Source organism: Corvus hawaiiensis, chromosome 2 (assembly GCF_020740725.1).
Source record: "Corvus hawaiiensis isolate bCorHaw1 chromosome 2, bCorHaw1.pri.cur, whole genome shotgun sequence".
Lineage (NCBI taxonomy): Eukaryota > Metazoa > Chordata > Aves > Passeriformes > Corvidae > Corvus > Corvus hawaiiensis.
Genome location: NC_063214.1, coordinates 53,725,139 through 53,750,449, shown reverse-complemented (window position 1 = coordinate 53,750,449; position 25,311 = coordinate 53,725,139). Strand labels below are relative to the sequence as shown.

At 41.4% G+C, this 25,311-nt stretch overlaps 1 protein-coding gene across 10 annotated transcripts in view; it reads left to right on the top strand.

Moving 5' to 3' along the window:
• The window catches only part of STARD13 (StAR related lipid transfer domain containing 13), a 329,767-nt gene that overhangs the window by 245,708 nt on the left and 58,748 nt on the right, over positions 1-25,311 (top strand). Inside the window, exon 1 of one of the 10 annotated variants that reach the window (XM_048295070.1) lies at positions 21,100-21,168. The exons of the other annotated variants lie outside the window; for them this stretch is intronic. Coding sequence (XP_048151027.1) covers positions 21,159-21,168 — 10 coding nt within the window. The 5' untranslated portion in view covers positions 21,100-21,158. Of the gene's footprint in view, positions 1-21,099; positions 21,169-25,311 lie in introns of those variants that run through there. 10 annotated transcript variants of the gene reach the window in all.

Below are 25,311 nucleotides of genomic sequence, written 5' to 3'. Positions count from 1 at the left end.
TTTAAGTGGACTATAAAGTAATGAAAAACTTAGTCATGTAACTTCAGCTTTGATTTCCATTCTTATTAAAGCTGCTACCACATCTCTGATACAGCTGAGTTGCAGCGAGACAAGGGAGGATTAGCTTGATTCCTAGCTTTATTAATGATGCTGATACAGTTATTTCATTAAGGTTCTTGTTGTTTTTGGTTATCTTGGACTGCTCTGAGAGTTTCTTATGCAAGTAAAAAGAAGGGGCATGAACTCTGTGGTAAATCCACTGACTCAGTTTAATATTGACAGCTTTATCTGGACTTAAGCCACTGTATGTAGGATCCAAATCTGAGCTGACTTCTGACTGTGAGCACGTAGGAATTTTTTTTTTTTTTTTTTGTGAACTTGGTAGTGTTTCAGTGTTTGCAGTAGTCTTGTAAGTCTAGATGGTTTAAGGTTCATTCCCTGTGTGAGCTGACCATCTGCTCTCGGTAATTGCAAATTCACTTCCAGTATTAATGAACTGTTCCTGTGTTCTTGCATTTCTCTGAAATGCCTCCAGCAACTGTTCCTTCCTCACATGGAAAAGTCACAGCAGCTGTGGGATTCACAAGGACCTCAGTGCTTGTCTCTTGCTACACTTCGGGCAGCAAACCGCAGAGTGCAAATAACTTTTCTAACTGCCTAATAACTGCAAACCCATTAAGTGTAAATTCTGTGACACCAGAAAAAAAAACCAAACCACTTGCTTTAAAAGAGCCCTAATGGGATTAGAGACTGTATGAACACCTGGGATTGCTCTCAAGGCCGCCCAACTGGAACATGTTAGAGATAAGGACCCAGCTTTTCCTTCAGCGTTGGTCAGAGAGACTGCAAGCTGCCCAGTGAAGCTGGGGCTGGAAGTCTGACATGCTTCCACATCTCCAGGCACCCAACTCCCTCATAGTTGCCTTCATAAAGTGGAAAAATACTCATGCCACTTCCACATTTTTCTTTCACTACCAAACCAACAGACTTCTGCTTTCTTAACAAAAAATGTGTTGTCTTCATGAATGCAGCCAGATCTGTCTTAAATCTGTTTATCCTCCTTTGATAAAGGACCAGTCCCAGCAAGAGCCCCAGACAGTGCTTTGCACACTTCTCCCAGCACACAGGTTTGGTGTGCGGGATGTGCTGCACCCTGCACAAACTGTGTGCTGGTCTCCTCCTGCTCTGGAGCTGCAGTCACAGCATGAGCTCTGCTGTGGCTTCCCTGCACACTGGATCGGGACAAGCCAGGTGCCACAGCCCAAGGATCCCCATCACGCCATGCTGGGAGGGCTGTCAGCCTCAGCCCACCAGGGCAAGGCACATCAACCCAAACTGTCTCCTGCACTGAGATACTTACCAACAGCTACCACTAAATACCATGAAATGCAAAAGCCACAATCCTCTTCTTCCACACCGAACAGCTCGAGTTGTACACTTGGACACAAACTACCTGATTGCTAGTTTCTTGTAAAACAGCCATCCAAGGACACAGTGGCACTCATATTTTTCATCATACCTTAATGCTTTTCAGGTGTCCAACCACCAACCAGAAGGTACTTAAACCCACATTCCCCAGTCTCAATAGAATATTTCACCACAAGGTTGCCAAGTACTTGAGAGCAATACAAGAGAAATAAATATACATTTTTACTAAGGTCATTGGTTTTTATTGGGCTGACCTGAAATTTCATTTTAGGAATTGTGCAACATTTATACTATTTAATGATCCGTGGCACAAGTGTGGAACATGACTGAGGTTGCAGAAGACACAGAAGTATTTAACTAATCCAGATGACAGAACATAAAGGAACTTAAATGGGACATAATTTAGCTAGGTGTATGCACAGCACAATGGCAGATGAAATTCAGCATTGCAAAAAGCAGGGCAATCAATAGCTGTGAAGAATAATCTGATCTATATTGACCCTTTGTAGTTTTCTAGATAACCTGTCACAAGCTTGCAAGAAGACATTTAGATGTGATTTCCAGCCTTAGGCTCTGCAGGGGCCATGTTCCTGTGCCTCCTGTGGAAGTCCAGGTTTGATATACTCCCGTACAGCTCAGCTCTGGGCAGATCTCTCCTGATTTTCATCTGTTTACCTGTGTCCCTCACAGAGGGGTGGGATATAATCTCTGAATAACCAGCGAAGCCCTGTTTGGAGTTACATTGGAGGAACTGAGTATTGCTTCTTTTTGTTATACTACCCCTATGTGTTTCTCAGCGTATGGAGAGACACCCTCGGATTTCTTCCCCACAAACCAGCCTCCACGTTGTTTTTCCGTGCACGTGTTTGTTGCTGCAGTTCTGCAGCAAACTCTGCTCATTAAATCCCCCTCATGCTTGGCATCCTTTCTGTTGACTGCTGCAGCTTGCCAGGCTCCAATGAGTGAGTGATGTTCAAAAGGCACAATTGATTTTAAAAGAGGCCCATTAAATTTGGCTACTCATTGTTTACTTTGGGCTTGTCACAGAGGAGTAGCTTCTCTTCAGCCAGCTGTAGTTTCTTCTCCTCCCCGTCTTCCTGATCATCCTCCTCATCCATCTCCTCCTCAGGTTTCCAGTGGTAGGCGAGCAGAGCTGGCTACCCATAGCAGGTCCTACTGTTCCCACCGGCCTGCCAGGACTGGGGTACCTCGCTGTACTAAGGAAGTGTTAAGATTTTACTGTTGGAAGGAAATAGTCTCATTTTTGGTGCTTCCCATTCCTCGTCACCTCATCACTGGATTCCGGCAGCCGGGTCCAGGGCAGGCGTAAGGGCTTCACGGCCTCTAGTGGGCAAGGGCCGGAGCTGCAGGGCTTTCCAGCCACTACCATGGAAAACTGTACTTTTTGTAAATGGGAACATGTTTACCCTGGTTTCCTATGGAAACAAGGCTTGCGCAAGCGCTCCCTCTGTGTGCGCTGTCTCCACACCCTCGGCAGCTCCGGAGCCTGATTTCCGGCTGATTTGACGGAGGTGCGGGGATTTCACAACCAGTGCCTCCAGCGTTTGTGTCAATAGGTGTGCCTGTGTCAAGGAGGAACTTTAATGCGTTTTCTAGCAGCATTATTCTAACGTATTATTGTACAATTTCACACAGTACAAAATTGCAGCATCGGAGAGAGTTTGCGTTTGAAATCCCTTGTGAATCACATGTGTACATGTGCCCAGAGAAATCCTGACCCTTAATTTTGCTTGATAATTTGGTTATTGTGGACTTTAAAAACTTGTATTTTCCATGACACTGTAAGGTAGTCCTGCTGGGAAGGGAGAGGGGAGACTCAGACCATCACAGCACACTGCCTGCTTTGTTGCTTATAAACCTAAACTGGTGCTTGAAAGACCCAAATCTTGTATTTTCTTTCCAGTTTTAGCTTCCCTATTTAGAATGGTTTATAACAGCAGTCATTAAATATAGCAACTAAAAATGAAGCTCAGAGACAGATTCTTCATCAGAGTTCAGAGAAGCAGTTTCCATAAGTCAGTAAGAACAAAGGAATTAATTTAGATTAAAACTTTCCTGCAAAATGGCTGCATATTTGATACCTTATCTTCTCCTTATTTTTGTTTGGCTGTATTAAAGATGGGAGAAAAGATATGGCTGGACTGCAGGCTTACTTTGGGTTAATCCAACAAAACAAGCAGTCCTTCAAGTGAAAAAATGGAAATGTGTTGTCTCCTTCATCATGTCTTGCTTCTTGCAACATTTTTGTTTGAAAACCTGTTTCTCAAGTCACTTGTTGAATGCCTTGGTGTACTTAGGGCATCCAAAAATATTTTTTAAATATTGTAAAATGGATTTAGATTGAAGTTGTAGGAAGTTGATCTGTAAGTGTACCTGAAGTGGTTAGGATGGGAGTTTTCATTTCAGAAAACTTACTTCTCATGTGTTGCAAACACTTGAAATGAGAGAATTACTGGTAATGACTTTTCTGAGTTCATACCACAAATGCCAAGCCTGCAAAGACTGAAAATTGCTCGCATGGAACCATTCCGCTTTGTCCTGGGATACAGAGAATCTCACAGAGGTTTTTTTTACCCTCTCATTTTTCCTAGAAGTGATTTTTGAAAACAAAACCACAGTGTGGCCTTTTAGTGCTAGGAAGTCTTTGTTGCTTCTGCCAAGAGAGTTAGAGGAGGACAAGGCCAAGTGTGGCATCATTCACCAAGTGTGGTACACAGAAATATGTCTAATTGGGACCATCTTAGGAGGTAGTAGAGTATTGTAAGTTAAATAAAAAATTGTGCTGTCTCCAACTCTTCTGAAAAATCCTTTCTTTCTGTTCCCTTGTACTAATGCTCTGCATTTCTAAAACCCAGTAGTGGCCTCTGCCTTGGCTGCATTGGTTGTAAATGATAGTCTCACATGTCTGGGTACCTTCCCAGCACTGACATACATAATCAAGTTCCTTATATCAAATCTCACTTTGCAGGAAATTACTTTGGGAGAATCCATCATCTTCTTTGCCCAAAGCTGCATAAAGTACTGCCAGTTTTTGTTTTTCTTTCATTTTTTCCTCCTCTGTAAATCATGCTAAAAGATCTTAAGGATAATGGTAATAGAAATATGATTAGTAAAGTTTTTTGTGCATGTGTGTGTTGAAAGAAAATGCATTTGTCAATAGCATAGCTGACCAAAGAACCAAATGTTAGTTTTTTGGATTTCTGAAAGGTCAGGAAGACGATGTTTCATACCTCAATCATGCTGACTTTTGCTCAAAAAGAATCTTTGCATGTTTAAAAAATAAATTTAATATCATGAAATAGTCACCGACCAGACTAATTTCTTTTCTCTTCAGTCATTGTGAGGATGGGAGAATCACACACTGAGAGGCACTGCTAACATGGAGAATTCATGCCCATTCCCCTAAGTGCTTGTTCAGAATAAACCTCTGATATCTTGATTACAGCGTGTTAAGCTCCAGAGCAGTTCCTCAGCTGAGCTGTCAGCATGTAAGCATTTTTTTCTGCTTATGTTTGAGGCAGGGCTGTGCAGAAAAGCTTTGTCTTTCCCTCTTGGTTAGGGGCAATTTTCTCCTGTGGTAAGAAGTACTGTTCTTAATTGTAACAAATCCCACCTTAAAATTCCTGGGAAATGCATGATACTCTGTGAGAGGTATGTGTGGAGCTGGTTTTATTGCAAGAGCTCTTTTGTATATGGATGTATTGTGAAAACTTCATGTTTTCAGTGGAAGTGAAAGAGGAGGTGCTGGAATATGTTTCCTCCCAAGCTCCAGTCTGCAGTAGTAGAGGTAGTAAAAAACTCGTACCAGGAGAGCTGCTTTGTGCAGAAGTCTGCTTGCTCTTTTCATAAGTATGGCTATGAATTAGTGCATGTAAATGTAAGTGCTGAGTTGCCATAGGGTATTTAAGGCCTAACATCCTTCGCTCAACAAGCACACTTTCTATGAAGGGGCATTCAGATGCTGGGAGTGTTCTGGCCATAATTTTAAAATTTCTGCATTTAGATGCTGTTATTTATTTCTGGTCTGGAAATGTATTTTGGTCAGGCTTTAAGAAAATCAGTATTAGTAGCACATCAACTTTGAGATTCCATATATCCTATGGAATTACCTTGATATGTTTGACATAGTCTCAGTTCCTACTTGTTCATAAAGAGATGTTTGGGAAGACAGCAGTCTCATCAGATAAATTACCTGAAATAGTCACAGACCTGGCATTGAGATATGATGGTGATAAATCTATACTTAGGGCTGTGACACAGTCAGCTACCTTTACTACAGCTGCTGTGAGAGACAAGAAATTTCACCCTGGGCAGTGACCATACCTGTTACAGAAACTTCAGCAGTCCCACTAGAGCAGCATTTGGAAGGAGGCCCTTGAAGTCTTAGGCAGTACAGGATGTGTTCTTGGCCTTTTACTGCTCCCCAAGCCAGTGGTACTCTAGCACTTGGCTGGGTATTTGTGGAACACTCTGTTTCCATATGTATTAGTGCTCAAAACCATTAAGTGTTCCACAGCTCTTTTACAAGAGGAGTAATTACATCCTGTTGGCAGAAATTACTCCCGCTGTTTAATTTGGAAACCATATTCTTTGCTTCCAGTCTCGTGTTGTTACACAGCAAAGAGTGGCTGCATTTTCTGCCCAGGGTGGTGGCACTTCTCTCTGACATGTGCATGGGGGATGATAGCAATGGTGGTGCTGCCCCTCAGGATGACATTTCAGGTTTGTCTGTGACAAATTTTAATTTGAGTTAATTTTAAATAGTGCAGGCATATAGCTTCAGAAATCCAACTTTTATTCACAGCAACAAAAATATCTTTTCTAGCTCTCATTTCCCTGCACAAGGGATGCTGGGCCAGCCCCTGGGTGCATTGGGTCTTGAGGCAAATGCTGATGCTGAACTTTTCTCTCTTGCTCTGTCCTTTCAAAGCCTTTTATGTACAGAAGGAAACTAGCGCTGCAGATGATTATTGTCTACTAATGGTGTTTTTAATTACTGATTTTCAGGACACCCAATTAACTTTCTGCTGAAAACAAGAATTTTTTTCCTCCCTTGAAGCAAGCCAGTGATTCATATTTTAATATAAACTTTCTAAAGTTTTGACTCGTGCAGCAATTCCAAGAATTTTTATTTCTGAGCTCTTTGAAGCATTTTAACATACTAATGAAATACAGTGCCTCTGTCATCCACAAAGCAAACCTCATGTTAAGCAGGGCTTGCTGTCATTGAAGCATGGCAAGTGCCATTTTCAGGGCCCTTGAGATGCCTTGTCACACAGCATCTCCTTAGCGGGAGTGTACGGCCACACCTTCCCAGGCCCCAGCCTGCAGGAGCACAGAGGCGAGCAGGAGGTGCCATTGAATCAAGTGTGGCACTGCTGGTCCTAGGGAAGGGAAAAATATTGGGAAACAGAGCTTGCTGAAGAGTGTTTGGAATCAGGATGGAATTTGTCAGCTGATCAGTTCAATCAAACCAAAGGGAACTGTGTTGGGCTGGGCTCTGGGAGCTCTTGCTTTGCAGGGAGACAAGCAGGAGATCGGCAGCCCTTTGGTCTCATGATGAGTAAAGCAGAGAGGTGCTGCTTGGCTTTCATAAGTGAGAGCCAAGCTGTAGAGTCCAGAGTTGAAAAACATTTCTGTTGGCTATTAAAGGGAATGCATGTGACACAGAGATATGCCATGTAAACTCCAGAGATTTCCAGCAGGAGAAAGACTAAATGAGGACCAAGTATAAATGAGAGAGGTTTTTCTGAAAAGTAAGTTAGGTAATGCATATTTTGATCCTTCAAAGAATGTGTTTGATATTAAAATGCAAAAGTGTATGGCTTTCTCATCAGGTGGAGGTAGCAAACTGTCCTACTTTACATAACAGCCACAGTAGTAAATGAATGACGAATAGTTCAGAATCTCTTTGGGAAATGGCAGTCAGAGGTAAGAGCATCTACTGTATGAAGACTGCCCAGGAGAAAAAGCCCCACTCAACATGTTATTATTTAAAATTTTCTGGTTTAGATAGGAAGTTTTCAATTTTCTTTTTTATTTTGATTTTGCCTCGAAATACCCATTTTGATGCAGAGTTTAAAATAGTGATAACCCAGTATTATATTGCCTTTTCCCTTGTTTTCTTGCTGAAAGTGATGCAGCACTTGCTGAAAGTGTGCAGCAGTGAAAGTGATGTACAGTTCCCTCATCTCTATAACTTTTCAAATCCCATAATCTTTAGGAGAAAATATGAGTGTGTTTGTAAGGGAAACCTGAAAACAAGGTTCGTCCATTCCTGGTAGCACAAAGTAAAAGCTTTGCCTCAAGTTGTCTACCAGAATCTGCCAGGGTTAGCAGAGGACATGCAATAAGAAAGTGGGATGAAAGGAAGGGAGCATGCAGCAGGGCACTGGCTCCATGTGCCCTTCCTCTGCAGGCAGCTCAGTTTGCAGTTGTACCGTGGTTATCAGTGGCGTGGTCGTGTGATTAGGGAACAGCAGCAGGAAATGCTGGCAGAATCTGGGAGGCTGGCAGTTGGGAGCAACAGAGGAGATCAAAGGCTTGAGTGCGTTTGCAGACTGGAGAAAAATTGCAAGTCACTCCTGAAATGTGGGCTGGCAGTGCAGCCTGGCCATCAGCTCTGTCTGGCAGTGTATTCCCACGGGAGAGGTGAGTACATGGTGCAGGGGGGCACATCTGCAATGCTGCACTAAATTCTCATTCCCCATGGTCCAGCCCCCATTCAGTTTGCATTTGGGCATTCAGAAAAGTTGTTAGAGAGGAAATGGCTTATTTTATCAAAGGAGACTGAAACAGGGCTGTGCTGTAGTCTCCAGGATCCTGGCTGATCTTGTTGCCTTCAACTGTATGGTGAAAAACTAATGCGGCGAACTTGAGCTGGAGGACCCAAGTGTAACTCAGCTGTGGAGAAGTTTCAGCTGAAAATGGATGTCCAGACTATCAGAGAAGGAAGGCTGCAGAGCAGTGGTGTGGAGGATCTGTAGGCAGACACAAGTGCTTGTCTTCATAGACGAGCATCTTCATCTTGCTCATCTTTTCATCGGTGTCCTCATACCGGCTGTTTCTTCTCCAAGAGCTCAAGGCTTTTCTGCATCTGTCTAGTGTCTCATGCATTCTGCCTTATCAAAGCAAAATCTGACAGTAAGAAGAAATAATGTGTTCTTGAGTACCTTAGAGTTTTAAGATGCAAAATGCAGGTTTTTAATAATTCTGTTTACCACATTATAGGCAAATGGACTACAGTCAGAGTGCCTTTAAACTGTTAAAGCTTTTCCCCAGACAGCCTCATGGTAGAAGGCTTGACATACTAAATATATACAACTCCTAAAAAGAGTACAGGGCCAAGCAGGCACAGCTATCCTGGTTGCATGGAAAAGTCTGAGCTCTTCTAATTACAAGCCATTGGGGGAAAATGGCAAGTCTTTTATTCCTTCTCCTTCCCCTTCCCAGTGCAGTTATGGGAAGCTGAAATCATTTGTGAGCTTGGTGTGCCAGCAGGATCTTGGCAAATCTCACAACAATTTCCATGTGAGGGGGAAGTGAGCTCTGCACAGTGACAGGAGGAACTATCCTGCTGTCCTTCATCCCTGGGACATCTGTATTACCAACCAAAGGAGAGTCAGGGATCCCACAGCCAGGGAACACAGATGGACTCATGTTCACACTGCTTAGGAAGAAGTTGGTAGAAGTGGTCCAAAACAGGGACCAGCAATGCAGGTGATTTTTTGCTGGAACCTGAGCTTGTTCTGTGGCCTTGGGTTCAGCTATACTGGGCTGCTGTAGGGCTGTGTTCACAATTAGCAAGTAATGTGGCCCAACAGAAGATTTTCAGAGAGAAAAAGTCCTGATATACCGTCATCTATGCTACCACATTTTGCTGCTTTATTGGGGGTTTACTGTTGTTTGAGCCTGTGAACTGCTCACTAGTGGTAGCAGCAGATCTTCCCTTTCATCCCCAAAGAACTCAGTGCACTCTCTGGAACTAAAGCACATGAAGGATGATGTTGAATAAATATATTTATTTCCACCCGCAGCAAACTTTTTTTCTTGTTATTCAGCTGATGGTCAGCAATCTCAGAGAAAGAGCAAATCTTGCCCTCCATACATTTCTCCAGACAATAAGCAAAATGCTCTGTAGAAGTCCTTGGAAGATCTCCATCCATACAGTGCATGTCACACTGTGGTATTGAGTCTTTAATCTCTTCAGAAACCTTTTCTAGAGATTCAAAATTCTGTTATTATTCAAGTGGATATGTACTGCTGATGGGTCTCATTTATGGGTTTTCAAGTACACTTTAAAGGTTAAACAAGTAATTTTAATCGGTTATGTGTGGGGTTTTGACAGCTGATAAGTACTGAATGTACACCAGCACCTGGAAAGCAGATTTGCTATATTTATCATTACGTATTTGGATTGGGTGCGGGGATAGTGCTTTGCCCACACTCATTTCATTCTCCATCATCAAATTACTGGCACTGATCAACCAGTGCATCCACAGGAGAGCACTGTCATTGAGCGCTTCAGATCTGAGTCACAGCTTGGACAGGGGCCCAGGACCTGTGTCTCATGGCTGCTGGTTAAGAGAGTAGTAGCTGCATCAGAGTGGTGTTGTCCTTGTCTCAGAGCATGCCTGGCTACTTAATCTGTACTGCTTTCTCCTAGGCTGCCAGGCTAGTAACCATTTGGAAATTAGTCTGGTGTGGTTGTTCTGCAATTCTTGTGTGCAGGTCACTCATGATGTGGTGGTGATCACAAGGTGATGACTGTCCTCACTTACTGTCTGCAGAACTGAAAGCAAAGAAAATTAAAATACTTTCCCATTTCAACAATATCAGTCATGGACTCGGAGCAAGGCTTGAGCTCGGGTTCTGTGGCATCAGCTTCTATCATGTGGAGTAAAGGGCTGACTGCAGTGCTTATGGGAGCAGCAGTGCCTACAGAGGTGAGCAGAAAGGCTGACCAGCCCCAGAATGAAACAGAGGAGATTCTTCAGCTTAGGGAAAAAAGACAGTCAAATTGGATATGACAGAAGCACACAAAGTCATCTATCATGTGGAAAAACTGAACTTGGGAGAATTGTGGGGCATGGAATGAAGTGGTTAGATAGTCGGAATAAATATACAAAAGTCCTTTTTTTGGTGTTTTTCCACTGCATTTTTGGAACATGGTAGGGTGGGGTGGAAGAGATTCAAAATGGGATGAGATCCACTCATAGAAGACTAGTGGTGCAATAGTCCAGCTCCAGCAGCTGGCAGGAGAAGCCCACGGGTCCGAGCTTGCTGGGAGTTGAAGCGGCCCACTTGGGGAAGAGCTGCTGTTGGCGCACACTGCTCTTGTGCATTTTCCCAATTGGAAACCTGAGGAGTTCTTCATCAAGCCTACAGCAGCAGCTCAGCTGCTCTCCAGTGTGAGCAGCAGTCAGGGGAACTCATGGGCTGCCAGGACACAGGCAGCTGTTAGTAAGGAAGGAGTTGGTTTTAGCCCTGGCAACACTTGCGGCTGGGATGCAGCTCTCACCATAGAAAAACCCCAGAGAGAACACCAGGATTTTGCAGCCCATTCAGACTGTATCCAGATCTGCCCAGTCATTTTTCATTTCCACAGCACAGTTTCTTAAGAAGATCTGGAGGATGGAGGATTAAAACAATTAACAGTTTATAGAAACTCAGCTCTGTTTTCATGGGAACAAAGTTCATAGCTCTGGTTTTATGGTACCACCTTGCTTTTATACTCCACACTTTGTTAAACATTATAATGAACTCAGTGATGTGCAGAAAATAAAAATGTTTCCTGCTCACACTTCAGAAGAGCTGCTGGGATGGTAAAGGCTCTTTCAAGCTTAGGGCTGCTAGCCTAAATAGTATGTACACTGGGCTAGTCCATCAGAAATCTCTGTATTGCAAATGTAAATTTATCTTCGTAAGAATGACAAGCTTCTGTTCAAAGCACAGCACTGTATAAAGCAGTTCACCGAGGGAGTAGGGTTTACCATATTCCCCCCCTGGAACAGAGAGGAGTTTTGTATTACATTAATCAGCATCTAAGCCCTGAAGGTCACAATTATCTGGCCACTATTTTTCAGTATTAGTGATTTTAGTACATGATTAACTTTCATGTGTGCATCATTAAGATGAGGAATTGTTTTTGAAGTTTCAAAGAGAGCAGCAGGTCTTAGCTGTAGTATTTGCCATACTTGCTCAGCCACTCTTAAAAGGGATGATTTATAGAAAATCCAGCTGTGAGTTTTCGTTTCTTCAAGAGCAGGAGGCGGGACTAGAAACCAACCTAAAACCAAGCGGAGCATTGATCAGAGTAGAAATGATGTAGAGCACAGCTCCGCAGACAACAGCTAAGCGTCGTGGAAGTATTAGCTGGCAGCGATAAGGAGGCGGAAGCAGAGCTTGGTGACAGAGGAGCCATCTGTCAGGAGCTGGGAATCCGATTTCAAGAGAGCAGAAAATGAAGTAAAGAAGAAAGTGATTTTGGTTCAGAGGTACAGTGGAGCCCAAGGATATCTGTGGACAGTAAGTTTCTATACTGGAACAGGGATGTTTAATACAGCAGCTAATACTGTTTGAAAGGACTTTTCAGCTTTGAAAACAGACATAAGTAGCTCCTGTATTAAATAGCTTTTACTTAAAGATTTTATTTATTTTTAAGATGTAAATAAGCTTATCTGTTCGAGGTGGCTTGTTTAAAAACTTGTAAACAAACTTTAAAACTGCTGGTGTCCCTTACTTCAGAGGGTGTTATTTTGTTTAATAAGGTCATCTCCTGTCAAGGATAAGATTTGTTGGTAACTTTTCAGAAAAATATCTTAGAAGAAAAGGCTGTTTTGGCCCCAGCTGTGAGGTGAAAAAGGTAGGCAAGAGTATTTTTTCTGGCAAGGGGAAAGGAGTTCCCACCCAAATAGATCTAAACTAACTGGAACTACGATGTATAAACACCCTGGGGCTAAATCCTACCCTCAGTTACACTGATGTAAGTCAGGTTTAAGTCTACTGTAGTTAATAAAATTACTCCTGATTTAATTAAGGATAGAATTTGGTTGCACATTTCTTAATAATGAAAAAGCCCCATGGTTCTTTCCAAAGTGCATTTTATGTTAACAGATTATTAAGGACTTGCTTGAAAATACGTTAAAATTAATTGAAGACTCACACTGTGATGCATCTTTTGTCGTGTACTTGTATGCTTCTTTGAAATTAGCACAAAAGCCAGCATGAGCTATTGTAAGCAATCCTATTATTTCTTGCTAGCAGGTTCTCCGATAAGGTTTGCATTGCTCATGGTTTCATGCTCATTTCACTTCAGTGGCTTGTATTTGGGGTGATATGCTTTAATCCTAAAAAGGTTTGTGGAGCTCCAGCTGGGAGCGATAAGGTGATATTATCTGTCGTAGAAAAGTGTCAAAGTTCTGTACAAGACCCCAGACTGTCTGACTGGGACTGAAACTGTTCTATTACAAATTGTACAGAAAAATTACTCTTGTTGCTGTGGTTTTAGTGTACGAGTTAGAAGCAGAAGCATTGGCTGCTGACTGAGAAAAAAAAACAACAAGTAAAACCCACTCACTATTATGGCCCAATATGGATGACAAAACACTGTAGCATGTGTGGGAAAATGGCTGCAGTCCAATGTCTGGAACCATTTATCTTCTGGTAGAGTCTGGAAGATGACTGTTTTATGTATTTTACAGAAATCCCTGCTGATTGATTTCATTTACTTAGGAGGAGGGGTCACAGTGACTGATGGCAGGGACAACTGGGGCAAAAAGTGGATTCTTTGCATTATCCTGACATCCTGTTCTGGTTGGAGTTATTGGTACCTTTTGAAGGCACCACACCATGCTGGGCATTTTACTGCTACGTTTGCTACTGCACACAGAAGTTTGCTGCTTCTTTCTGGGTCTCAGCAAGCTGAGAGTTGCAGGTTGTGCTTCCACTAGTGCCAGGCACATTTTGGAAATTATGATTTGCAGGGGTTTGGAGGGGAATGGACAGAAATGGGTACAGGTCTGTGTAACCTGCCAAAAGCTTGGCTGATGATGGGTGCTGTTATTGAAGAGGGAGGAAAGACTTTGTGAAAGGTCTGGAGGGAAAGTCTGTTTTCAGTGTGTGAGGCTTGCAGAAACAGCTTGTCCCTCTTTAGCACATGAGATTGTATGCTAGGGTGATGATACTGGTTTTTTCTGACGTTTGTTGCTAAAATAGCCACAATTCCTGGCATTTCTTTATTTATATGGAGTAAAGAGCTTGCCAAGTGCATTAGAAACAACAGGAAAAAGCTGTACATCAGTGTAATTCATTTATCTCTGTTATTTTTATGTGTGCTCTGATGGCCTGTCTGTCAAGGTGTTTGCCTTCAAATCAATTCGGCTCACATCACGGCATGACAGTCACTTGTTATATACCAGGCATGTCTACAGGCATTTGCTTTCATGTTGCAGGGAATGAGTGCCAAGATTTTCATATGATGAAACAAAAGGGTCGGGGATATGTTTCCTAGTCAGTAAGTACACTGCTACTGTGTTGTTTAACAAAAATGGAGAGGAAAATGGATTTTTCAATTTCAACTACTTCAATTGGTACCCTTTAGGCTCTTCACAGGGTCCGCTACTAATAGTTACAATGCCAAGTGCAGTGCAGGATCACATAACAAACCTGGAGAAAGGGAAAATTATTGTGTGTCCCCCACCACATCCAGTTTCCCAGACACAACCACTTAGTACAGTCAAGACATTTTTCATTGACCGAGAGAGAAAGAGAGGGAGAGAGAAAGAAAAAGAGAGAGAGAGAGAAAGAAAGAGAAAGGGAGAGAGAAATAAAGAGAGAAAGAGAAAAGAGAGAAGAGAAAGAGAAAAGAGAGAAAAGGAAGAAAAAGAAAGAAACAAAGAAAGAAGGAAAAGAAAGAAAGCGGGTCTTCTAATATAACCTAACTGCTGAGGAAGTTTCCTTATTTATCAAGTATTTTTATCAGAGCAGTAGGAGCAGTTAAGCGCTGCACTTAAACAATATCCCAGGAATAAACTCAGCATCACCTCTCTTCCGGACAGCATCTTGTACAATTGCCATGCACTGTCATTCAGCCCAGTCAGGTTCTTCGCTCTCACTGCTCCTCATGCCACCTTGATGTGCACTCGTTTTCTGTCTCTTTGTGTTGAGAATGTGCATATGGTCAGACATTTTGGTTTTACTCATGTGTTAACCTCTGATTTGGATTTTTAAGTTTACAAGAATTTAGATTAATTGTAACCTTTTCTATTTTCCTAATTTCTTTCACTTCCTTTTCAGACACTACATGTTTTGGTTATCCTCCCACAGAACAGTTCCTTGCTGGCACTCTCCCAGAGGCATAGCTGCTTTTGCTCTTCATTAATTTAGTTTGAGCCTTTCCTGCTTTTTGGTATATCTAACTCAAGAGGACAGTGGGTCGTGCCGTGGGTTCCAGGGGAAGGTACCAGTTACCTTCCATGGATACGCCACTGAGCTGCCTGATGATCCAGAACAAATCTAGTGCCCCAGTTACTTTTCCAGATCTGTCTTTATCATGGGGTCCTTGATGGGGTCTCTCTTCCTTGAGAGAGAGACAGTGCTGGTAAACAGATCCAGTGTAAGCCCAGCGTCTCCCTTTAATCTTGAATTTGGGAAGGAGGGGAAAAGAGTGGTCTAAGCTGATGGAAGCTTGTTTTTTCATCCAATGGGACTGCATTCTCCTAGTAATTGGGAGCATGTTTGGGGACTTTTAGCCGCTGATAATTCCTCTTCCATAAGGATTGGTAGGATGGTGTGATCAGGCCCCAGCCATTTAGTCTGCTGCCCGCACAGTCCCTACATTTTTATTAGTCAGCTCTTAAATCTTTTCATTACATGGAATCGTTTTTCCTGTGGCCACCACAAAGGTGCCTTCCTGAGTGTGCTGGTTCTTACAAATAAAATATCTCAGACCATATTTTAGACATGTTGCATATTATCCCATTTTTCAAACATTTTATCCATTTTTACTTTGTAATATAGCACATGACAAGCATGGGGCGGGTCGTAGAACTACAGCTGCCTCTTGTTTTCTTATCAGATATCGATAAAAACAGTAAATTAGATTAAACAAAAAAAAAAAAAAGCTCTGTAGGCAGTGGAACATTATGAAACCACCCACTGAATGTCTGCACAAGACATATGGCAACAGCAAAGCTGTTATATACTAAATGAGTTCAGAGTGGGGGCCAACTGAATGCAATGCATATAAGTGATTTACTTACTCATTTATAACCCTAACCTAAAATCATGAGTGTTTGCTGTTCCGTAAAAAGGATGACTTTATGTGACCCTTTAAAGCCTTCAGCATTAAGTGGCATTAAGTTGATGGCTACTTGTTTTGTACCTTCAGTGAAAATTATGCATAAATCAAGTAGGCTTTCCTTGTAATGTACTCATAATCCTCACAAGCAAAACTCCCACCCAAAACCACTGATCAAACATGGTTTCTTGAACTCAGAAAGGTCACCTCATAAAAAAATATGGAGGTATAATATTCAGGCCATCCAGGCAATTTTTTTTTTGGCTAGGACATTAATTAAGTCATTGTAAGGTTAAAATAATAATAGGGTTCTGATGTAAGCAGATAAAAGACAGGGAATCTACATTAAATTCAGTTTCCATCCACAAAACACATCTAGAAGAGCTAAGCTGACTTGCTGTTTAAAGAACATTTTGCACAGGGACAGACAGGATGGGCTGAGGTTGAGTCCTGAATATTCTGGGGTTTATGTATTTAAATAAAGCCTGTAGCATTGTTTTTGTTCCTTAATTACCTCTGGTTTGTTGATTTATTGATGCTTTTGAAGGCAAGTAGACTCAGTCAAACAGAATCATTCTGTGTCACGTAAAATTTCCTCTTAAATCTGTGGACATTAATAGACAAAAGGATTGATGGTGGGAACTTCTGTAGAGATGGTCTTCCATCTACAGGAAAAAACAGTGGTAATCTCTAAAAGGTGGAATTGAGTTACTGAATTGCAAATGAATGTAAGGTCTTGTGAAATCACTAACTAGAGCTGTCTCAGTTCTTGAAATCTCCCAGTGCAGCCCAGAATTTGGGCAGAAGGTGCCTGGGAATCAGCAATCATGCAAAAAGGGTTGGTGGCTGGAGCATCTTCACTGTTGCTGGGAGAAGTGATGCGGAACTTGCCCATTCAGTGTGAAAGGTCACTTCCATTTGGGGGTGACTTTGTGGGAAATAGGAACATTGTTTGCTTTAGTACTTGTTATACAGGCTTTAAGCAGGAATGAAAACCACAAATGGTAGTCCTTTGCCAGCCATGAGCGCTGATGCACCATTGAAAAGTCAGAACATGGTCTCAGCGGGCTTAGTTTCAGGGAAATACTTGGAACTTGCACCTACTTTCTTCTGCCCGTGTCCTTGGGGCCCCCATTTCTGTAACTAAACTCCAATTCCAAAAAGAACCTATGCGTCTTCTTTTTCAGCACAGCAGAGCATGGCACTGAGGCGTTGCTCCTTCTGTGTCTCTCCTGTGTCTGTGCATCCCAGCTGGTGCACCTGGAGCAGGGGATGGGCCCTCACTTGTCACAGAAGAAAGGTTCAGTAGACTCATAGATGCACTGAATGGTTTGAGTTGGAAGAGGCTTTAAAGATCATCTAATTCCGAACTCCTGCCATGGGCAGAGATACTGTCCACTAGATCAGGTTGCTCAAAGCCCCACCCAACATCGCCTTGAGCAGTTCCAGGGATGTGGCATCCACAACTTCTCTGGGCAGAAGATTTAGAAGATTTGTTCAGGAGATGTTTAGTTTGTCACATCCCTCCACCCGTGGCTAATGACCTTCATGTGCAGCTCTGTTGTATTAATTTGGTTTGCAAGAACATGTACACAGATAACCAGAAGTGAATGTGGTAGATTCAGGCACAATCATGTGCACTTCTCTTGTGCTTCTGAGCCACTGAATTCAAAATGTAGATTTATGTTAATATTTAGCACTTCATAGTGCATTTAATCTCCATAGGCCTGCAGGAACATGTCTAATTTATACATCCAAATTAATAGAGGTAATCACACAAAACAGTCAGTCTTTTCATCACTTGACCCAATGAGGAATGAAGACACTATTTTGTTTGGACTATAATTGCTTATACATACCTGAAAATACCATCCCATATTCTCAGTTCTTTGTAAAAACACCATGGGTTTGCCATTACAGACAGCTGCATAATGAGTTAGCTTCATTTTTTAACTGAACTGAAAATTAGAAGGCTGACCCAGATCTCAGTGGGATATCTCCAGAGGAGTTTTTCAGTGAACTTAGATGCTGAATGAGCTAAAGCAGTTTATTTTTAAAAATTGTTTGAAAACCATCTTTCAGAAAATAGAGTCTTGAATGCCTGGTACTTACAATGAGCATGCTTGCAGACCTCTAAGGCAGCAGTCAAACATCCTCATGCTTCGTATTATTTATTTATATTACATTTATATTGTCCACATGAACTTCCAGAGCAAATTCAATAGACAGCTATTGTTCTGCCTTGATTCCTCAGACCTGGTTGCTATGGCATCCAAGTTGGGAAAATATCTGCCAGCTCCAGGTGGCTGAGCACACAGATGGGTGAAACATGAGCAGTAATTTAGGGAGCCATGAAGTGGTGTCCTGTGACCAGAAGGTATTGTCCATGGTTTTTGCAAAAACGGGCAAGGAGTTGTGAACATTGCTGGGAAAACTAGGCTTTATTTAGCTACAGCAAGAGAAACCGCCTGTACCAGCAGCCTGCACAAGTACTGAGAGGTTCTGGTGGTAAACTATGAAATAATTTAATGATCTGTTCAGATTAAACACAAAATCAGAGATTAGAGGGGGCTGGCTGGTATCACCTATAGTCATGCTCAATAACATCCTGCTCTGTGATTCGTTCCACTCAGCACACTGGAATTACAATAGTTGCCAAATAAGGCACAAGAACTGAGCTTTCAGGTGAAAAACACATACAATGACAACTGTAAGACCTGTGGAAAAAAACCCCTTTCTTATTTAGTCTTTGTACTCAGAACTTGTCCCTTGAAGTCTGCATAATAAAATACAAATAGGATCTACAAATTCAATTTTTTTAGTCTAAACTATCAGCATCAATATTCAAATGCTTTGGTAGAGTTTTAACTCCCATCCAATTGTCACTGGTTTAAATCACTTTGATAGCTAGAATAAATTTTCACAGAAAGCAGGGTTTTTTTGCAACATTTCTTTTCCAGTCAAAAAAAAAGAACAAGAACAAAGACTACCAAACAAAATGCAACTTGTCTAAATTCTCATAAAAGCTCTTACACAAGAATCTATCAAGCCTGGGAAATATGTGTTCTTTTGTAAAAACATATTTTTCCTTGAAGTCATTGCTAGATTACAAAAGTTCACATAACATATTGGTATGTGTATGTGTTTATGTAAGACAGACCTCTGTATTTCACTTTCTGATGTCACTGTTGCCTTGACAACTGTATTTTATTGATTAGTAGAATATATGTAATTTGGTTCAGAGCTGCATCATCTTACAAGGTCATTTTTCTTTGTGAGAAGTTGTTTCATTTTCTTATTCTCTGAGTAAAATTATTTTTCTTATATGAGAAATAACATTCTTTTGATCCTTTTGGGGGTGGTTCTGTGGCTGTTCTCAAAACCCAATAGAGTTTGACAAATGCATGCTGATAAAGTCATTAAATACATTTCTACTGATACATGTATTTCTTATTCAAGTTCTTTTACTGCATATGTTAACCTAGTATCTAATCTGTAACTTCGCTGGTTACCAGCTGGAGACTCTATCCATGCAGTTCCAGTTACTACACACCTTCAGGGTGCTTTTCCTCCAGAGATCTGAAGTTCCAAATAGTAACACTTCTCAGAATCTCTTTGAACTAGATATTATTATAGAATTTATTTGACACTTAGATAAGCCATTCCGTGAAAAACTTCCCCCAAAGAGTATATAGTACTGAGAATAGCTCCTGAAATTGAACTCTTACACCCTTGTTCTACTCATTGTGGGTTTGTCAGATCTATGGATTGGTTCCTGACAGAGGACTGTATCTTTTAGCAATCAGTTGTCCCATTGCCAGTCCTATTTCTGTGAGTGCTGGTCAGGTTTATGAGAAGTTTTGGTGCTGACCTGAAGAGCTTTCATTTTCACACAAACTGAGCAGGGGAGAGGATGGAAGGGGTAGGCAGGATGCTGTGCCTTGGTTCAGATGGTGCCATGGCCTGTTTATGTGGACAGCTGGAGGATTCACATAGTTAGGTTTACCAAATCTCCTCCTGCTTTGGTTTTGTCCTTTCCGCTTGTGTTTATTTGTCTCATGGTTTATGAGTATCACAGGAGCCAAGAGCAGTCAGGGTGTGCAGCTTCCTGGATGAAATCAGACAGGGGAACGACAAGAAAAAAGTAAAGAGGCCAAGGAGAAGGAGGAGGAGTACAAATAATGGATGGGAAAGTAATGAAGTTCAGCCAGATGTTGATGTAAAAGCTGTCTTTTTTTTTATGGAGAACTGAAAGCATAACCATCCCTACAGTCCTAATATTAACAATTTATAAATTATAGCAGTGATTGTATTTATATGTCATACAGAAGGTAAATGATGGGAATGGGTTGTCAACACACATAGGAAAACAAGTCTGAAAATCTCTAGCACTTTCTTTAAATGCAATAGTTCCTGACGATTAAATATCCCATTGGTTGCTATCTAAATATTTATCTTCAGTGAAATTACAAGAAGTCCACAGTCAGAGAAAACCCACGCTGTTCTGTTCTCTGTTGTAAAGATTAAATTATGTTCTACTTTTGAAAAAACGCTTGGTTCCTGGGTCTATCCTATTGTACTTTTCTGGATAATTTTGAAAAATAGAAAGAGAAGAGAATCTGCCATTGATGGCAAGCAGGGACAAAGGCACTGTTACTAGATTGTGGTTTTGAAGGTCGTTTACCGTGCTAAGTCAGAGACCATAATGTGAAATAATGTTTTTAGTCTTTTGAACTAAAACATTCGGCAACAGGTCTTCCTAGCAACAAGGCCCCACCTAACATAGAGCCTCATTTTCTTGCAAAGATCCTGCAGTCTTACATGGATTTTCTGGGTCAGTCGCTGGCAGCAACAACACTAATTTATACCAGATGAAAGTCAGGCTGACTATAATTAGCAATACCAGGGTATTTGTCTGAAAAATCAAGAAACACTGGCATTTGCCAGAGAGACCATGTGTCTTGTGGAGAACCTGGTTCATTTAATTCAAGATTTAGGTACCTGGGGTTAAGCAGATGCTCCAGTCAATTTGTCATGACTGCTTAAATTCCTCGTACAGTCTTAGGAGAGCAGCAGTTTCTTACTGACGATCTGAGGAGGAAGATCTGTTCCCCCTCTCCATCCATCCATCTGTCCACCCACCCGAGGATGATTCAGTCTGCCTCGTTCAAGTAAATACCTCTTCCACTGGGATTATAGAGGAACAATAGGAAATAAATGCTGGCAGCTCCATGCAGTTGGGTTTTACTCATTTGAAGATGGATGTGACTTATCTTCCTCTTGCATAATAGCCCAAGAATTAGAGCACTCCCCCCAGAGAGAGGCAGTCCTGGGCTCTACTTGTTCTGAGTGGGCTGAGCTCACATCTCCTACATTTAACTCAGAAGAGCTAAATTCCTCCCTTCGTAGGATGACCATCCGTAAGTCTCCGTGCTTTTGTTTTTTAATCCTTTCCTTTTCTGCCTGTCTGTGAGGACTGTAAGCTTTGTAGGGCACCAGCTAGTTTGTCATTAAACATTTGAGCATCACTGACTGTTGCAAGGTTCTGATTTTGGCTTTGTAATGAAATACAAACAATGGCAACAGTTGTGCAAATTTGTCTCTTCGCACCACAAAAAATGCTGAGTAAAAGCTTTGTTCTTGTGAATGCATTACATGTTTTTGGCTGGTATTGATAAAAGTTGGGCTTTGTACAGCCTTTCGTTGTGAAATGGTTTGTGAAACAGAGGATGGGTCTGCCAGGATGTTGGATTTGATGAGTATTTAGGGAATTGCTGGTTGCTTGATGGATTGATATGGCCATGATTATGTCCTCATTTTTGTTGTCTCTTGTAGAGACATTCATGCTGGAGCTTGGTAGATTTGTAGCACTGGGAAATACGATGCTCCAAGGCCCTTTCTTGCAAATTACTCTTTCAGGAGATTTTTTTGGACCTAGGTGAGTATGTAGCTCAGGGCAGGAGTAAGCTGCAGAGCTCCTACTCAGTGACACAGCCCATCAGTTTCTTTTTCTCTTGGAGTTTCTAAAGAAGAAAGCAGTGGGAGGGAGGGACGGACAGGGCTGAGAGCAGTGTGAGGACACTGTGCTGTGGGGACATTGTGTGGTCACTCCGCAACACTGGCGAAGAATGCAGCAGTGATGTGTCCCTCGCATGAGTCATCCTGGAGCTGCCGAAAGTTGGAGCAGCCCATTGCCCAGTGATGACTAGTGGTTGACCTTTATTTCCATCTTAGAGATTACTGTAAAATTGAAATAAATTAATTTCTGCTTTCTGAGCACTGACATCAGCGCAGCCTTGTTTCCTACGAATTTGGATTCCTTTCCCCTGCCTCACTGAAAACAAGTCCTTCCCCTCCTCCATGGCACTTCCCAGATCTCTCTCCCATCCCTTAAATATTTGCAAGAGAAGGGGTACAGACACTGATGCTGATGCAGAGTGTTGTGTACTCTGCAGCCAACTGACTGCTGCTTCTCAGCATGCACAGTGGGTCACCCCACAAATGCCTTTCCCTTACTGGAATGCTGATTTATATACTATCTTTAAGACATGGCTCCTCCTGTCAGATTCGACTGAAACTGGCCAGTAGATTCTGAAATTATTTTGGGGGGCAGGAGTGTGTCCCAGAGAGACAGATGGTATTACTTCTTTAGGAAGCAGTTGTACAAATATTCTGTAATGCAGAAATTAAAAGAATTATTAATAAATTAGTAGGTGAAGTTCTGTGAGTTGTGTTGTGAAGAAAGACATAAAAGGAGTACATTTTTAGGTTTGCTGTAAATTTTTAAAATGATTATAATGAAAAATTGTTGAACAATTCAACAATTGAGTTGCTCCTCCATCATAAGGAAAATGTGGGACTCACTCTTGCAGTTCATCCCTAATGTGTTCCAGCCCAACCAGTGATGAATTTGGTCTGAACTTACCAAGCATAGCAAACACCTATACAGCTCACAGATAGATAACATTATATCAGTACATTGCACCTATGAAGTGACAGTTGTTTTGGTCATCTACCACTTTGCCACCTTTAAAAGTGACAAACTATTAAAAGTGTTATCAACTCCATGTGCCCATTTTATTAAATAACCTTTAAGAGATAGATAAAGTCAGATTTGGAAGACCTGAGTCTGCTGTTTAGAAAAAGATTCTGGCTGTGGTTAGGATCTAAGATTTTAGGAGAAACATGAGAGCAGAAACTAATATTGTTTCTAAGTATACCCACCTGTGCTACATATTAAAGGAAACTGTCCCTAACTAGAAGTCCCTGTGAGTATTGTGAAAGCATGCACCTCTGATGTGCACAACAACGAGCTGTTCAGATCACAGCTTGGAGTCAAGGTGGTTGCACAGTACTGTGTGCTGCTATTTCTTGGTGGCTAGGGCAGGTTTTTCCAGTACAAAATATTTGAGGAGGTGTCTGGCAGAATGGATCTAAATAACTTACAAATTTTGTATATTTATGGATGAAACAATTACTAAATAAATATTAAATAAATAAAGGTAAAATCCTACAGCAATGCTATTTATTATATTTTAGTTAGGGATCTTCCATCTTAACATTCCTGGGGTCTCATTTGTGATGCTGTCATTTCTCATTTTTTCCATCTCCTGAAAGCAATATTTGCCTTAGGGGTATGGTATCATTGTGATAAAAATGAGCTGGTGCTACTGGTCTCATGGCTAATTGCTGTTCTTCAAGCAGCTCTCTTAGCATAGAGCTCTTAAGGCTGCTTTGGAAGGGGCTTTATGCTTACCACGGATGCTAATGCCCTCATGTCTTCCAAAATGATGGAGGAGAGCATTTTGCCCTTTTCGTTTCAAGGTATCATAAAGTCTTGGAGACTTTGAGGCCAATTGCCAGATGTGATTAAAAATAAATGAAACAGAAAAATTGTACCTGATCCCCCTGACACACTTGAGTAACAGCCTTTTCTAAGACTGCTTTTCTAAATGATTCTTTTTGCATCTGTATTTTTCTCTCGTCTGACCACAATGACTTCTTCCTTATCATTAAAAATGGAAAACAATAGTAAAGGACATTTGAGGATTTTTTTCATGCAGTTCTCTGCAAATTCTGATTGGATTTTGTTCATTGCACATAAGATGAACTATCAAGACAGACTGTAAACTGAAACGTGAAACTGAGGTATTAAGTGAGAAAGGAGATCTGCTGCTGTTTAGTGCTGCAGCAGGCGTCTTTGGTAAAGCTCACACCCAGTGTGTGCAAGTTGAAACATTTTCAAAAAAGTATCTGGTTTTTTTGGGATAGGCCTACACTGCTTTTCTTCAAAGCATGTCTGTATTGGAAGAGAGACTAAATATCATCTTTTCTGTGTGCTATTACCTCAGCCTTCAAATATTCTAAAGGAAAGGAAGTAGAAAAGAGCAGGCGGTGAGGAGGAGTGGGGTCTCTGCATTGATGCTTTAGAAGGTTATTGGGGAATATTAGTGCTCAGGCCCTGAGATTGAACAAAAACAGTAATTTGGCAACAAGTAATTAAATAATACTAATTAATGCTTCTTTACTACTTTACATGTGGTGAGGATTACAGACACCAGCTAGATGCAGAGACTTGGTTATAAAAAGAGAGATTTTGTTCTTCAAATTCTGTCAATCTTTTCGAACAGCTATAAATAAGCAAGTATATATTTGACTGAATATCTTTCTTTGCCAAAGCGGAGAAACACAGTCATCATTATCTGTGAGCTATTCACAAAGTTTTGAATGCAAAAGCTTTAAGGGCTAAATTCTGTTATTTTTACTGATACTAAATAGGAATGTACTCTTCAGGTTATTTATTGGTAGTGAGAGTGTCTGCTGTTTGATAAAAATATTCACTGTGAAGAATTGTTTTGGAGAGCTATTTATCACTAAGATTATAATTTAAGGATTTTCTTTATTTGGAAGAACATACTCCTGGCTGGTCAGACACACTTTTTGTTCATTGTGCCCTGTGCGGGATAACCGTGGGCTGTTTGGAAGACCAGTATTTGCCTGACACAAATATTGCTCCCTTGAGAGTAGACTGTCATGATAATCCATCACATTATCATGACATAAGTACGCACAGTTACTCAGAGTCATTGCAGTTACGTACTTCCCCCCAACAGGATACTGTTAAATAAACAATGTTATTTGAGGAATTGGCAATTCCCCCTTCTATGCTTCACCCAAAGTATATTCTTAGCTTTTCATTCACTGGTGTTTTTGCTTTCCTGGAATCCGCTCTTCTGCCTTGTGAAACTCACAGCTGTGCAGACCTTTGATCCAAACAAATCTGTGATAGTTTGGAGAGATCTGCACTTCTGTATTCATCAGAAGAAGTGAGGGTTAACAAACCTGGCCACTGTAGCTGAGGTTATCATCCAGCATCCCTTACACACACAAAGCAGCATTGCATGAAATGGCACAATTTGTGTGAGCAGGGGTATAAATGGTGCTGAGATGCCAGCATGGCATGAATGTAAGATATTGCTTGCAAGAAAAGATGAGAAGTTTATGGGGTTTCTGCTGAATAGCTACAGGTGTGGCAATCCAGAGGTAGTTAAATGCAAGGTCTG